At 49.4% G+C, this 16,049-nt stretch overlaps 1 protein-coding gene across 1 annotated transcript in view; it reads right to left on the reverse strand.

The window, feature by feature from the left end:
• The window catches only part of LOC310857296 (unconventional myosin-Va-like), a gene marked incomplete at its 3' end in the record, with an annotated part of 109,748 nt that overhangs the window by 71,641 nt on the left and 22,058 nt on the right, over positions 1-16,049 (reverse strand). Inside the window, exons 5-8 of the mRNA XM_083762909.1 lie at positions 15,739-15,898; positions 13,198-13,341; positions 9,271-9,352; positions 8,417-8,527 (exon numbers count right to left, since the gene is read on the reverse strand). Of these exons, the coding sequence (XP_083619035.1) occupies positions 8,417-8,527; positions 9,271-9,352; positions 13,198-13,341; positions 15,739-15,898 (497 nt within the window). The remainder of the gene's footprint in view (positions 1-8,416; positions 8,528-9,270; positions 9,353-13,197; positions 13,342-15,738; positions 15,899-16,049) is intronic.

Genomic DNA, 16,049 nt, shown 5'->3' on the forward strand with positions numbered 1-16,049 from the left:
AGCGTCAGAGCCGTCCTCTCCACCAATAGGAACCTAACTAACAGTGACAGAGCCGTCCTCTCCACCAATAGGAACCTACCTAACATTGACAGACCCGTCCTCTCCACCAATAGGAGCCTACCTAACAGTGACAGACCCGTCCTCTCCACCAATAGGAGCCTACCTAACAGCGTCAGAGCCGTCCTCTCCACCAATAGGAACCTACCTAACAGTGACAGACCCGTCCTCTCCACCAATAGGAGCCTACCTAACAGTGACAGACCTGTCCTCTCCACCAATAGGAACCTACCTAACAGTGACAGATGGACCAATAGGAACCTACCTAACAGCGTCAGAGCCGTCCTCTCCACCAATAGGAACCTACCTAACAGTGACAGAGCCGTCCTCTCCACCAATAGGAACCTAACTAACAGCGTCAGAGCCGTCCTCTCCACCAATAGGAACCTACCTAACATTGACAGACCCGTCCTCTCCACCAATAGGAACATACCTAACAGTGACAGAGCCGTCCGTTGTTGTTGCTAATTGGCTGCGTGTGATATTGAACAGTCAAACTATTCGTATCAATATACGGCTGTATCAACAAAATAATGATGTCATAGGTATATGGGGGCCTCATATTTGGTCTTGAAACAGGCCTCCAGATTCCTAAGGCCGCCCCTGAGAACACACAAACTCACCAAGCTGGCCATAGGGGGCGCTAGCTCCCCTCAAAGAGCCAGAATGCAAAATGCTTGTCATTCAGCCTCACTTTGAGTTGCTCAGTGGACTGTCTCTCACACAGCGATATGGAGAAAGATATCACACCCGCGTGACGTGAGCGGCACTGTTATCACCATACATCACATTCCGTGCTCAGCCAGTCAGTCAGCTTGAGCACATTCCACGCATGCACGCACACACACACACACACACACACACACACACACACACACACACACACACACACAGCCTCAAAATACAACACAGCTCAGTGTTAGGGAACCCTGTAGCGTGTGGAAGACCCATAGATCCATAGATCCATATATCCATACACCCATAGATCCATAGACCCCAAGGTAGCCGCAATGAAGTAAATATAGCAATAGAGTTCAAAGGGTGCAGATGAAGAACAGCTGCACTAATTGGCGTCGTTAAGGCGTGCATGGCAACAGTTTGTGTCTCGTGTGATGTCACACCAGAAGATATAAGATGATGCACCGTGTTGAAAATGACTGTAGACGTCGAGAGAGAGAGAACAGACAGACAGACAGACAGACAGACAGACAGACAGACAGACAGACAGACAGACAGACAGACAGACAGACAGACAGACAGACAGACAGACAGACAGACAGACAGACAGACAGACAGACAGACAGACAGACAGACAGACAGACAGACAGACAGACAGACAGACAGACAGACAGACAGACAGACAGACAGACAGACAGACAGACAGACAGACAGACAGACAGACAGACAGACAGACAGACAGACAGACAGACAGACAGACAGACAGACAGACAGACAGACAGACAGACAGACAGACAGACAGACAGACAGACAGACAGACAGACAGACAGACAGACAGACAGACAGACAGACAGACAGACAGACAGACAGACAGACAGACAGACAGACAGACAGACAGACAGACAGACAGACAGACAGACAGACAGACAGACAGACAGACAGACAGACAGACAGACAGACAGACAGACAGACAGACAGACAGACAGACAGACAGACAGACAGACAGACAGACAGACAGACAGACAGACAGACAGACAGACAGACAGACAGACAGACAGACAGACAGACAGACAGACAGACAGACAGACAGACAGACAGACAGACAGACAGACAGACAGACAGACAGACAGACAGACAGACAGACAGACAGACAGACAGACAGACAGACAGACAGACAGACAGACAGACAGACAGACAGACAGACAGACAGACAGACAGACAGACAGACAGACAGACAGACAGACAGACAGACAGACAGACAGACAGACAGACAGACAGACAGACAGACAGACAGACAGACAGACTGATGTTGTCTTGGACCGTTTCCAAAGCAGGAGGACCAAAGCGAGCCCATCATACTGCTGTAGCAGTGAGGAACAAACTGTATTCCTTTGGAGGCAACTGTTATGAAATGACCTCCAACAACATGGAACAGATGGATGTCCATGTCTTCAACACAGTGTCTTTATGCTGGAAGAAGTTACCTCCAGTGGAACCAGGAAGAGGAGACGGTGACCTTGAGGTTCCATTCAAGCACTACGGCCACACAGCTGTGTTGGTTGAAGATACAGTCTACATCTGGGGAGGCACTGATCCTTACTGCAATGTGCTTTATGCATTTGATGTCGACGCCCACAGTTGGTCCCAACCCAGGGTTTCTGGGACTGTTCCAGAGGGGAGGAGCTGCCACTCAGCCTGTGTGTTGGAGAAGGTCATGTTTATCCATGGAGGAGACACCAAGCTGACTGGAAGCACTAATGACATGTACAAGTTGGACACCAGCACAATGGTCTGGTCTTTAATTAACACCAGAGGAACTCCACCTCCTGCTTCACGCCTTCACTCTGCCACCATCATTGGTACCAAGATGTTTGTATTCGGGGGCAGGAGGGGGTACCAGGGGGTCTACAACAGCATCAGAGTGTTTGACACAGAGACCAACGTCTGGCTGGACACACCTTCTACACAACTTCTACCAGAAGGACGCTGGTATAATTCAGCATTTACCTACAATGGAGAGCTGTACATATTTGGTGGCTGCAACGATAACCAGACCTTCAATGATGTGTGGAGATTCAGTCCAGAGACCTTCTCCTGGAAGAAGGTTGAGCCCAAGGGGAAAGGACCATGTCCAATGCATGGTATGTGCTGTTGCATTGTGGGAGATCATATCATCCTCTTTGGAGGATCCAAAGGAGAATACACTATCTCTGATGAGCTGTTCATCTTAGACTTGAGTCCTCGTCTTAAGACGTTATGTAAGCTAGAAGTTATTCAGTACGCTCTGGACCAATCAGAACTCCCACACGACATCAGGTGGGAACTGGCAGCCATGGCAACCAACGACAACAGACGACAACAACAACCGAGACCACATTCCAGACGAAGGAACAGCAGAAAGATCAAGAAATGATGGATCAACATCTCATCCCACCTGATGGTGAGCCACCTCTCAGCATCACTTACTGAGATTCAAACCTCAGGAGACTCCTTCTCTCCAGACAGGCTCTCTAACCATTCAGCTAGGCATCAAACAATGACAATTGTTCCGTCCAACACAATGCGGTGGAAACACAAACCTGTGTCTGTATGTTCCAAACTGAACACGGTGGAACTCTCTTTATTGTGTATTTATTTCTATGATATTTTTTTATTTAAAGGACCAAGCAGTCCTGAAAGGACTTGGTCCTTTATTGTTATTGTTAGTTGTGTTTTTCCTTCTCCTTCTGCCAAAAAATGGCAGTTTTAGCGAAACTTTAAATAAAAAAGAAAATAAAAAGATTATCGGCTTACAGAAAAAACAAAAATCTTAAAGACTATCTGGTACACAGCAAGCTAAAAGGAAACAACACAGAACTACAAAATGCATGTTGGAGATTAAACAACAGATAACAGCCAGCACCAGCAACTGTGTTTATTTAATCACATGTGAAAAAAATGTGGCTTACAATATGTCGGAGAAACGAGTAAAACAATAGCTGCAAGGCTGAGTCAACACAGATACAATATTAACAATGCAAAAAAGACAACTACAAGGATTGTTCAACATTACATGGCTCACGGCATTGAAGCTCTAAAAGTATCTGGACTTCAACACAATCCCAACTGGACAGTTTTAGGACAAAGACGTTTTAATGAAAAACAATGGATCAAGAACCTCAACACGGATACCTGAAAGAAGCGCTCCTCTCCACCAATAGGAACCTACCTAACAGTGACAGACCTGTCCTCTCCACCAATAGGAGCCTACCTAACAGTGACAGAGCCGTCCTCTCCACCAATAGGAACCTACCTAACATTGACAGGCCCGTCCTCTCCACCAATAGGAGCCTACCTAACAGTGACAGAGCCGTCCTCTCCACCAATAAGAGCCTACCTAACAGTGACAGGGCGGTCCTCTCCACCAATAGGAACCTACCTAACAGTGACAGATGGACCAATAGGAACCTACCTAACAGTGACAGAGCCGTCCTCTCCACCAATAGGAACCTACCTAACAGTGACAGATGGACCAATAGGAACCTACCTAACAGTGACAGACCCGTCCTCTCCACCAATAGGAACCTACCTAACAGTGACAGAGCCGTCCTCTCCACCAATAGGAACCTACCTAACAGCGTCAGACCTGTCCTCTCCACCAATAGGAACCTACCTAACAGTGACAGACCTGTCCTCTCCACCAATAGGAACCTACCTAACAGTGACAGACCTGTCCTCTCCACCAATAGGAGCCTACCTAACAGTGACAGAGCCGTCCTCTCCACCAATAGGAACCTACCTAACATTGACAGGCCCGTCCTCTCCACCAATAGGAACCTAACTAACAGTGACAGAGCCGTCCTCTCCACCAATAGGAACCTACCTAACAGTGACAGACCTGTCCTCTCCACCAATAGGAACCTACCTAACAGTGACAGAGCCGTCCTCTCCACCAATAGGAACCTACCTAACAGTGACAGAGCCGTCCTCTCCACCAATAGGAACCTACCTAACAGTGACAGACCTGTCCTCTCCACCAATAGGAACCTACCTAACAGTGACAGAGCCGTCCTCTCCACCAATAGGAGCCTACCTAACAGCGTCAGAGCCGTCCTCTCCACCAATAGTAACCTACCTAACAGTGACAGAGCCGTCCTCTCCACCAATAGGAACCTACCTAACAGTGACAGAGCCGTCCTCTCCACCAATAGGAACCTACCTAACAGCGTCAGACCTGTCCTCTCCACCAATAGGAACCTATACCTAACAGTGACAGAGCCGTCCTCTCCACCAATAGGAGCCTACCTAACAGTGACAGAGCCGTCCTCTCCACCAATAGGAACCTACCTAACAGCATCAGAGCCGTCCTCTCCACCAATAGGAAACTACCTAACAGCGACAGGGCGGTCCTCTCCACCAATAGGAGCCTACCTAACAGTGACAGATGGACCAATAGGAACCTACCTAACAGCGTCAGAGCCGTCCTCTCCACCAATAGGAAACTACCTAACAGCGTCATAGCCGTCCTCTCCACCAATAGGAACCTACCTAACAGTGACAGATGGACCAATAGGAACCTACCTAACAGCATCAGAGCCGTCCTCTCCACCAATAGGAAACTACCTAACAGCGACAGGGCGGTCCTCTCCACCAATAGGAGCCTACCTAACAGTGACAGATGGACCAATAGGAACCTACCTAACAGCGTCAGAGCCGTCCTCTCCACCAATAGGAAACTACCTAACAGCGTCAGAGCCGTCCTCTCCACCAATAGGAACCTACCTAACAGCGACAGAGCCGTCCTCTCCACCAATAGGAACCTACCTAACAGTGACAGGGCCGTCCTCTCCACCAATAGGAACCTACCTAACAGTGACAGAGCCGTCCTCTCCACCAATAGGAACCTACCTAACAGCGTCAGACCTGTCCTCCCCACCAATAGGAACCTATACCTAACAGTGACAGAGCCGTCCTCTCCACCAATAGGAGCCTACCTAACAGTGACAGATGGACCAATAGGAACCTACCTAACAGTGACAGAGCCGTCCTCTCCACCAATAGGAACCTACCTAACAGCGTCAGACCTGTCCTCTCCACCAATAGGAACCTATACCTAACAGTGACAGAGCCGTCCTCTCCACCAATAGGAGCCTACCTAACAGTGACAGAGCCGTCCTCTCCACCAATAGGAACCTACCTAACAGTGACAGAGCCGTCCTCTCCACCAATAGGAACCTACCTAACAGTGACAGAGCCGTCCTCTCCACCAATAGGAGCCTACCTAACAGTGACAGACCTGTCCTCTCCACCAATAGGAACCTACCTAACAGCGTCAGAGCCGTCCTCTCCACCAATAGGAGCCTACCTAACAGTGACAGACCTGTCCTCTCCACCAATAGGAACCTACCTAACAGTGACAGAGCCGTCCTCTCCACCAATAGGAACCTACCTAACAGTGACAGAGCCGTCCTCTCCACCAATAGGAACCTACCTAACAGCGTCAGACCTGTCCTCCCCACCAATAGGAACCTATACCTAACAGTGACAGAGCCGTCCTCTCCACCAATAGGAGCCTACCTAACAGTGACAGATGGACCAATAGGAACCTACCTAACAGTGACAGAGCCGTCCTCTCCACCAATAGGAACCTATACCTAACAGTGACAGACCTGTCCTCTCCACCAATAGGAGCCTACCTAACAGTGACAGAGCCGTCCTCTCCACCAATAGGAACCTACCTAACAGTGACAGAGCCGTCCTCTCCACCAATAGGAACCTACCTAACAGTGACAGAGCCGTCCTCTCCACCAATAGGAACCTATACCTAACAGTGACAGAGCCGTCCTCTCCACCAATAGGAACCTACCTAACAGCGTCAGACCTGTCCTCTCCACCAATAGGAACCTACCTAACAGTGACAGACCTGTCCTCTCCACCAATAGGAACCTACCTAACAGTGACAGAGCCGTCCTCTCCACCAATAGGAACCTACCTAACAGTGACAGACCTGTCCTCTCCACCAATAGGAACCTACCTAACAGTGACAGAGCCGTCCTCTCCACCAATAGGAACCTACCTAACAGCGTCAGACCTGTCCTCTCCACCAATAGGAACCTATACCTAACAGTGACAGAGCCGTCCTCTCCACCAATAGGAGCCTACCTAACAGTGACAGAGCCGTCCTCTCCACCAATAGGAACCTACCTAACAGTGACAGAGCCGTCCTCTCCACCAATAGGAACCTACCTAACAGTGACAGAGCCGTCCTCTCCACCAATAGGAACCTACCTAACAGCGTCAGACCTGTCCTCTCCACCAATAGGAACCTACCTAACAGTGACAGACCTGTCCTCTCCACCAATAGGAACCTACCTAACAGTGACAGAGCCGTCCTCTCCACCAATAGGAACCTACCTAACAGTGACAGACCTGTCCTCTCCACCAATAGGAACCTACCTAACAGTGACAGACCTGTCCTCTCCACCAATAGGAACCTACCTAACAGTGACAGAGCCGTCCTCTCCACCAATAGGAACCTACCTAACAGTGACAGAGCCGTCCTCTCCACCAATAGGAACCTACCTAACAGTGACAGAGCCGTCCTCTCCACCAATAGGAACCTACCTAACAGTGACAGACCTGTCCTCTCCACCAATAGGAGCCTATACCTAACAGTGACAGAGCCGTCCTCTCCACCAATAGGAGCCTACCTAACAGTGACAGAGCCGTCCTCTCCACCAATAGGAACCTACCTAACAGTGACAGAGCCGTCCTCTCCACCAATAGGAACCTACCTAACATTGACAGGCCCGTCCTCTCCACCAATAGGAACCTAACTAACAGTGACAGAGCCGTCCTCTCCACCAATAGGAACCTACCTAACAGTGACAGACCTGTCCTCTCCACCAATAGGAACCTACCTAACAGTGACAGACCTGTCCTCTCCACCAATAGGAACCTACCTAACAGTGACAGAGCCGTCCTCTCCACCAATAGGAACCTACCTAACAGTGACAGACCTGTCCTCTCCACCAATAGGAACCTACCTAACAGTGACAGACCTGTCCTCTCCACCAATAGGAACCTACCTAACAGCGTCAGAGCCGTCCTCTCCACCAATAGTAACCTACCTAACAGTGACAGAGCCGTCCTCTCCACCAATAGGAACCTACCTAACAGTGACAGATGGACCAATAGGAACCTACCTAACAGCGTCAGAGCCGTCCTCTCCACCAATAGGAACCTACCTAACAGCGACAGAGCCGTCCTCTCCACCAATAGGAACCTACCTAACAGTGACAGGGCCGTCCTCTCCACCAATAGGAACCTACCTAACAGTGACAGAGCCGTCCTCTCCACCAATAGGAACCTACCTAACAGCGTCAGACCTGTCCTCCCCACCAATAGGAACCTATACCTAACAGTGACAGAGCCGTCCTCTCCACCAATAGGAGCCTACCTAACAGTGACAGAGCCGTCCTCTCCACCAATAGGAGCCTACCTAACAGCGTCAGAGCCGTCCTCTCCACCAATAGGAACCTACCTAACAGCGTCAGAGCCGTCCTCTCCACCAATAGGAAACTACCTAACAGCGACAGGGCGGTCCTCTCCACCAATAGGAGCCTACCTAACAGTGACAGAGCCGTCCTCTCCACCAATAGGAGCCTACCTAACAGTGACAGATGGACCAATAGGAGCCTACCTAACAGCGTCAGAGCCGTCCTGGTGTCCAGAAGTTGCTTGGCGTCGTCCACTCCCTCGATGGTACAGCTCTGGCCCTGATTGGTGCACAGGAAGTACTCAGCGCCCCCCTCTGGAGAAACAGAGAACAACCTTTAAAACCCATTCTGACCTGAGATCAGATTCATACCAGGTTTCCACTGGACACACACTGGTCTGATTATAACCCATTCTGACCTGAGATCAGTTTCATACGAGGTTTCAACTGGACACACACTGGTCTGATGAACCCATTCTGACCTGAGATCAGATTCATACGAGGTTTCCACTGGACACACACTGGTCTGATTAACCCATTCTGACCTGAGATCACATTCTAAAAAAAGTCGTTCTTCGATTTAAAAAAAATAGCAGACCTACAAGCTCGTAGCGCGCCACTCGGTGGCGCGATATGAGCTTTTAGATCTGCTATTTTTCAATAGCTAAAGCATAACATAATTTTAGAAATCAGATTCTATAAAAATGTTCTTCTACATCCTGACAGTTTTCTGAAAAAGATATGTTTCTATGTCAGTCGTTCTTCGATTCTTTTCAAAAATAGCAGATCTACAAGCTCGTAGCGCGTCACTCGGTGGCGCGCCACGAGCTTGTAGATCTGCTATTTTTCAATAGCTATAAAGCATAACATAATGCTTAAAACACCAAAAGGGGTTCCCGACCTCCAGAATGGGTTAAACCCCAATTATAAAAATACATGTATATTTACTGTATATATATTTAGCATTTCCTCCCCCCCCCTCCTCTATCAGCCAGGTAGGTGTCAGTCATGGGGTCACCACCCGACCAGAGGTCATGGTGGGGTCAGAGGTCACCTACCCAAGCGGAGCGTCTTGAACTCGGGGAGGTGGGCGGAGCCACACAGCTGGTAGAAGATGTGGTAGTTGCGCTCTCTGCTGGCCTGGATGACCAGAACAGAACAGGGAAGGAAAGGGTTAATTAATTAACCCGTTCTGACCTGAGATCAGATTCATACGAGGTTTGCACTGGACACACACTGGTCTGATTAACCCATTCTGACCTGAGATCAGATTCATACGAGGTTTCCACTGGACACACAGTGGTCTGATTATAACCCATTCTGACCTGAGATCAGATTCATACGAGGTTTGCACTGGACACACAGTGGTCTGATTAACCCATTCTGACCTGAGATCAGATTCATACGAGGTTTGCACTGGACACACACTGGTCTGATTATAACCCATTCTGACCTGAGATCAGATTCTAAAAATGTCTTCTACATCCTGACAGTTTTCCATTCTGACCTGAGATCAGATTAAAAAAATGTCAGTCGTTCTTTGATTTTTCAAAAAATAGCAGACCTACAAGCTCATAGCGCGCCACTCGGTGGCGCGCTATGAGCTTGTAGGTCTGCTATTTTTCAATAGCTAAAGCATAACATAATGCTAACACCAAAATGGGTTCCTTTTCTAACTAATCACAGTGAAACACACCGCATAGACAAAGAACTCCATATATGGGCATAAAAAGGGACACAGACAACAATATCCGGGCGGGGGGGAATCCATTTCCAACTTGTATCGTTCCGACGGGGCACCGCTCTAGTAATAATATAACAAGTCAATCGTAATGATTGACACATGCGCATGTGCGCGCGTACACACACGCACACGCACACGCACACGCACACGCACACACACACACACAGTCACACACACACACACACACACACACACACACACACTCCTAAACAATAAGCACGACATGGAAAATGTCGATGTTTTAGTAATGATGTCCCTGCTGTCAACCAGGTGAAATAAATCACAGATTGTGTTTTTAAACGTTTGCATCCATATGAGATGTCTGACCGAGACTATATTACAGATAAAACTTGTATAAGCTTCTAAAACATGGCAGTTTGTCCCATTTAGACTATATTACAGATTAAACTTGTATAAGCTTCTAAAACATGGCAGTTTGTCCCATTTAGACTATATTACAGATTAAACTTGTATAAGCTTCTAAAACATGGCAGTTTGAACCATTTAGATTCATATCTACAACCTCACACACGTATACGCTTTCATTACAGGGCAGACGTCTGAGCTACAAGCTCACAACGCGTTGCTCTGTGGAAGCTTGAAGATCTGCCATTTGTGCCATACAGCTTGCACACGCACACGCACACGCACACACGCACACACACACACTACGAATCATAAGAACTGCAGTCAGGCGCGCATGCTTGTGCGTGTGCGTGTGTGCGTGCATGTGTGTGTGTAATATTTGTGACATCATACAGAACACATGACACATGCAGTGGTGTAAAGTAACTAAGTACATTTACTTAAGTAACCTGTACTTAAGTACAATGTTGAGGTATTTGTACTTCACTGGAGTATTTCCATTTTTTATTATTTATTATTATTTATTGTTTTACTACATTTATTTGAAAACTTCAGTTTTGGATCATTGTTACAAAACATACATTTTGACCCTTTGGAAACAGCCGATCTACAAGCTCACAATGCGTCGGCAATGAGGCGCATTTTGAGCTTGTAGATCGGCTATTTTCCCGAATGCTTTGCATACATTTGAAAACGTGAAATGGCATAATTGGCATCTTTTGTACTTTTGCCATTCTGACCTGAGATCAGATTCATACGAGGTTTCCACTGGACACACACTGGTCTGATTAAGTACATTTTGATGCCGACATGCATTTTTGACCTACTTTTAAATGCCAGACTTTTACTTATAATAAACGGAAGTATTTGTACACGGCAGTATCGCTATACTTTTACTAAAGTAATACATGGTATAAGTACTTTCTCCAACCACACACACACTACACTGGTCACATGTTCTCCTGGACACGCTTCTATTGGATCACATGGTCTTCTACGAGCCTTTCAACGTTAGCCCGTTGTGGGCGGGAACCCCTTTTGGTGTTATAGCATTACGTCATGCTTTAGCTATTGAAAAATAGCAGATCTACAAGCTCATAGCGCGCCACCGAGTGGCACGCTACGAGCTTGTAGGTCTGCTATTTTTCGAAAAATGACTGACGACTGACATAGAAACATAGCTTTTTCAGAAAAGTGTCAGGATGTAGAAGACATTTTTTTAGAATCTGATCTCAGGTCAGAACGGGTTAGTGAATCTCTTTGATACAGAGACGGTCATGGAGGCCAGACTGATCTCAGGTCAGAATGGGTTAGTGAATCTCTTTGATACAGAGACGGTCATGGAGGGTTAGAATCTGATCTCAGGTCAGAACGGGTTAGTGAATCTCTTTGATACAGAGACGGTCATGGAGGCCAGACTGAGGCCTCTTTAAGACGCCGACGGTCTCCAGATAAAACGTCTGAAGTCGCGTAGAAACCGCCGTCAGCCATGATGGACGCGCCTCGCCTCGCCTGCCTGTCTGCCTGTCTGCCTGTCTGCATGCCTCTGCATGGCCTGCATGTCTGCCTGTCTGCCTGTCTGCATGCCTCTGCATGGCCTGCCTGTCTGCCTGTGCGAGAGGTCCATGTATTTGGGCCCAACTTCACCTAGACTGTATTACCTAAATAAACATGGTCATGAATACTTTCTGCTTCCAGTCACTAGTTTAAAGTCTCATTTCTCATGTCATAATATTCTTTTGGGAAAATTATGGTCCCATTTATTAAAACAATGACCATAAAGTCGCATATGTTCTGAGGGGCGTGGCTACCGTTGCAGTCTATGAACGGGATCCCCCACCCACTTGAGTCAAAATAAAAACCAACGGAGAAGAAGGGGGGGAAGTCCCGCCTCGTTGTCTGGGCCAGCCAATGGCCAGCTGGGCCCAAACGGATGTAGAAAGATGGCGATTTACAATTCAAGGACTGACGTCCCAGACTCTTCTCCCTTCTCTAAAACACCCTGGACAACGCTCCACGCGTCCCAGACTCTTCTCCCTTCTCTAAAACACCCTGGACAATGCTCCACACGTCCCAGACTCTTCTCCCTTCTCTAAAACACCCTGGACAACGCTCCACACGTCCCAGACTCTTCTCCCTTCTCTAAAACACCCTGGACAACGCTCCACACGTCCCAGACTCTTCTCCCTTCTCTAAAACACCCTGGACAGCGCTCCACACGTCCCAGACTCTTCTCCCTTCTCTAAAACACCCTGGACAACACTCCACACGTCCCAGACTCTTCTCCCTTCTCTAAAACACCATGGACAACGCTCCACACGTTCCAGACTCTTCTCCCTTCTCTAAAACACCCTGGACAACGCTCCACACGTCCCAGACTCTTCTCCCTTCTCTAAAACACCCTGGACAACGCTCCACACGTCCCAGACTCTTCTCCCTTCTCTAAAACACCCTGGACAACGCTCCACACGTCCCAGACTCTTCTCCCTTCTCTAAAACACCCTGGACAACGCTCCACACGTCCCAGACTCTTCTCCCTTCTCAAAAAACACTCTGGACAACGCTCCACACGTCCCAGACTCTTCTCCCTTCTCTAAAACACCCTGGACAACGCTCCACACGCCCCAGACTCTTCTCCCTTCTCTAAAACACCCTGGACAACGCTCCACACGTCCCAGACTCTTCTCCCTTCTCTAAAACACCCTGGACAACGCTCCACACGTCCCAGACTCTTCTCCCTTCTCTATAACACCCTGGACAACGCTCCACACGTCCCAGACTCTTCTCCCTTCTCTAAAACACCCTGGACAACGCTCCACACGTCCCAGACTCTTCTCCCTTCTCTAAAACACCCTGGACAACGCTCCACGCTCACCTGGAACACCACCCTGGACTTCTCCAGCAGGTAGGTCCTCATGTTGGCTCCGATGATCTTGTGTTTCTTGTCGAAGCCGATCTGGATGTACTTCCCGAAGCGGCTGCTGTTGTCGTTCCTCGTTGTCTTGGCGTTCCCGATGGCCTTCGGAGAGAGAGAGAGAGAGAGAGAGAGAGAGAGAGAGAGAGAGAGAGAGAGAGAGAGAGAGAGAGAGAGAGAGAGAGAGAGAGAGAGGAGGATTCTGGGTAAAACATGGTCGTTTGTGTTCATTTGTTTTAGCCACTCATTTTATGCAGGTGCATACCCTCTATATCATGGGTGGGCAACTTTAAAGTTGGAGAGGGCCACTATAGTTCCACACTCACTCCAGAGGGCCACTATAGTTCCACACTCAATCCAGAGGGCCACTATAGTTCCACACTCACTCCAGAGGGCCACTATAGTTCCACACTCACTCCAGAGGGCCACTATAGTTCCACACTCACTCCAGAGGGCCACTATAGTTCCACACTCACTCCAGAGGGCCACTATAGTTCCACACTCACTCCAGAGGGCCACTATAGTTCCACACTCACTCCAGAGGACCACTATAGTTCCACACTCACTCCAGAGGGCCACTATAGTTCCACGTTCACTCCAGAGGGCCACTATAGTTCCACACTCACTCCAGAGGGCCACTATAGTTCCACACTCACTCCAGAGGGCCACTATAGTTCCACACTCACTCCAGAGGGCCACTATAGTTCCACGCTCACTCCAGAGGGCCACTATAGTTCCACGTTCACTCCAGAGGGCCGCTATAGTTCCACACTCACTCCAGAGGGCCACTATAGTTCCACGCTCACTCCAGAGGGCCACTATAGTTCCACACTCACTCCAGAGGGCCACTATAGTTCCACACTCACTCCAGAGGGCCACTATAGTTCCACACTCACTCCAGAGGGCCACTATAGTTCCACACTCACTCCAGAGGGCCACTATAGTTCCACACTCACTCCAGAGGGCCATTATAGTTCCACACTCACTCCAGAGGGCCACTATAGTTCCACACTCACTCCAGAGGGCCACTATAGTTCCACACTCACTCCAGAGGGCCATTATAGTTCCACACTCACTCCAGAGGGCCACTATAGTTCCACACTCACTCCAGAGGGCCACTATAGTTCCACACTCACACATTATGCCACATTGCATAATACTGTCATAGGAAAATAGCAGATATTTTTTAAATGGAATTTTTATTTAATTTCAAATGCATTTAGTTATACTACTGCTATAGACTGAAGTGATTAAAGCGGATCATGTTTCATTATTTGTCAGCAATAATTACCTCCTGACCAACATGGCTGACCCACCCCCTGTTACCTCCTGACCAACATGGCTGACGCACCCCCTGTTACCTCCTGACCAACATGGCCGACGCACCCCCTGTTACCTCCTGACCAACATGGCTGACGCACCCCCTGTTACCTCCTGACCAACATGGCCGACGCACCCCCTGTTACCTCCTGACCAACATGGCCGACACACCCCCTGTTACCTCCTGACCAACATGGCTGACGCACCCCCTGTTACCTCCTGACCAACATGGCTGACGCACCCCCTGTTACCTCCTGACCAACATGGCTGACCCACCCCCTGTTACCTCCTGACCAACATGGCCGACACACCCCCTGTTACCTCCTGACCAACATGGCTGACACACCCCCTGTTACCTCCTGACCAACATGGCCGACGCACCCCCTGTTACCTCCTGACCAACATGGCCGACGCACCCCCTGTTACCTCCTGACCAACATGGCTGACGCACCCCCTGTTACCTCCTGACCTAGCATGGCTGACCCACCCCCTGTTACCTCCTGACCTAGCATGGCTGACCCACCCCCTGTTACCTCCTGACCTAGCATGGCTGACCCACCCCCTGTTACCTCCTGACCTAGCATGGCTGACCCACCCCCTGTTACCTCCTGACCTAGCATGGCCGACACACCCCCTGTTACCTCCTGACCTAGCATGGCTGACCCACCCCCTGTTACCTCCTGACCTAGCATGGCCGACACACCCCCTGTTACCTCATGGCCAACATGGCCGACGCACCCCCTGTTACCTCCTGACCAACATGGCTGACACACCCCCTGTTACCTCATGGCCTAGCATGGCTGACACACCCCCTGTTACCTCCTGACCTAACATGGCTGACAAACCCCCTGTTACCTCCTGACCAACATGGCTGACGCACCCCCTGTTACCTCCTGACTATAGCATGGCTGACGCACCCCCTGTTACCTCCTGACCAACATGGCTGACCCACCCCCTGTTACCTCCTGACCAACATGGCCGACGCACCCCCTGTTACCTCCTGACCTAGCATGGCTGACGCACGCCCTGTTACCAAAGGACGGCGCTCTCACAGCCCTCCACCAGATGGCGCTGTTGGCCGTAAATGAGTTAAGTAAAGGCTATAGCATTGGCTACAACTCTTCCGACCGCATGGCCGAAAGCAGGCGGCGGCGGCCATGTTTGTAGTTTTCTCGGCCTTACCTCCATGATGGGATTGGACGCCAGGACTCTCTGCTCGATGCTGGACTCGGTGGCGGAGGTGCCGCTGACCGTGGCGAAGTACCGCATGGCGTACTTGGCCGAGACCGTCTTCCCCGCGCCCGACTCCCCGCTCACGATGATGGACTGGTTCCTGTCGTCACTGGGAGACAATGACATCACATTAAACCTCTATGATGTCATCACAGGGAGACAATGACATCACATTAAACCGCTACGATGTCATCACTGGGAGACAATGACATCACATTAAACCTCTATGATGTCATCACAGGGAGACAATGACATCACAT

Source organism: Protomyctophum parallelum, assembly GCF_964188405.1.
Source record: "Protomyctophum parallelum genome assembly, chromosome: 4".
Lineage (NCBI taxonomy): Eukaryota > Metazoa > Chordata > Actinopteri > Myctophiformes > Myctophidae > Protomyctophum > Protomyctophum parallelum.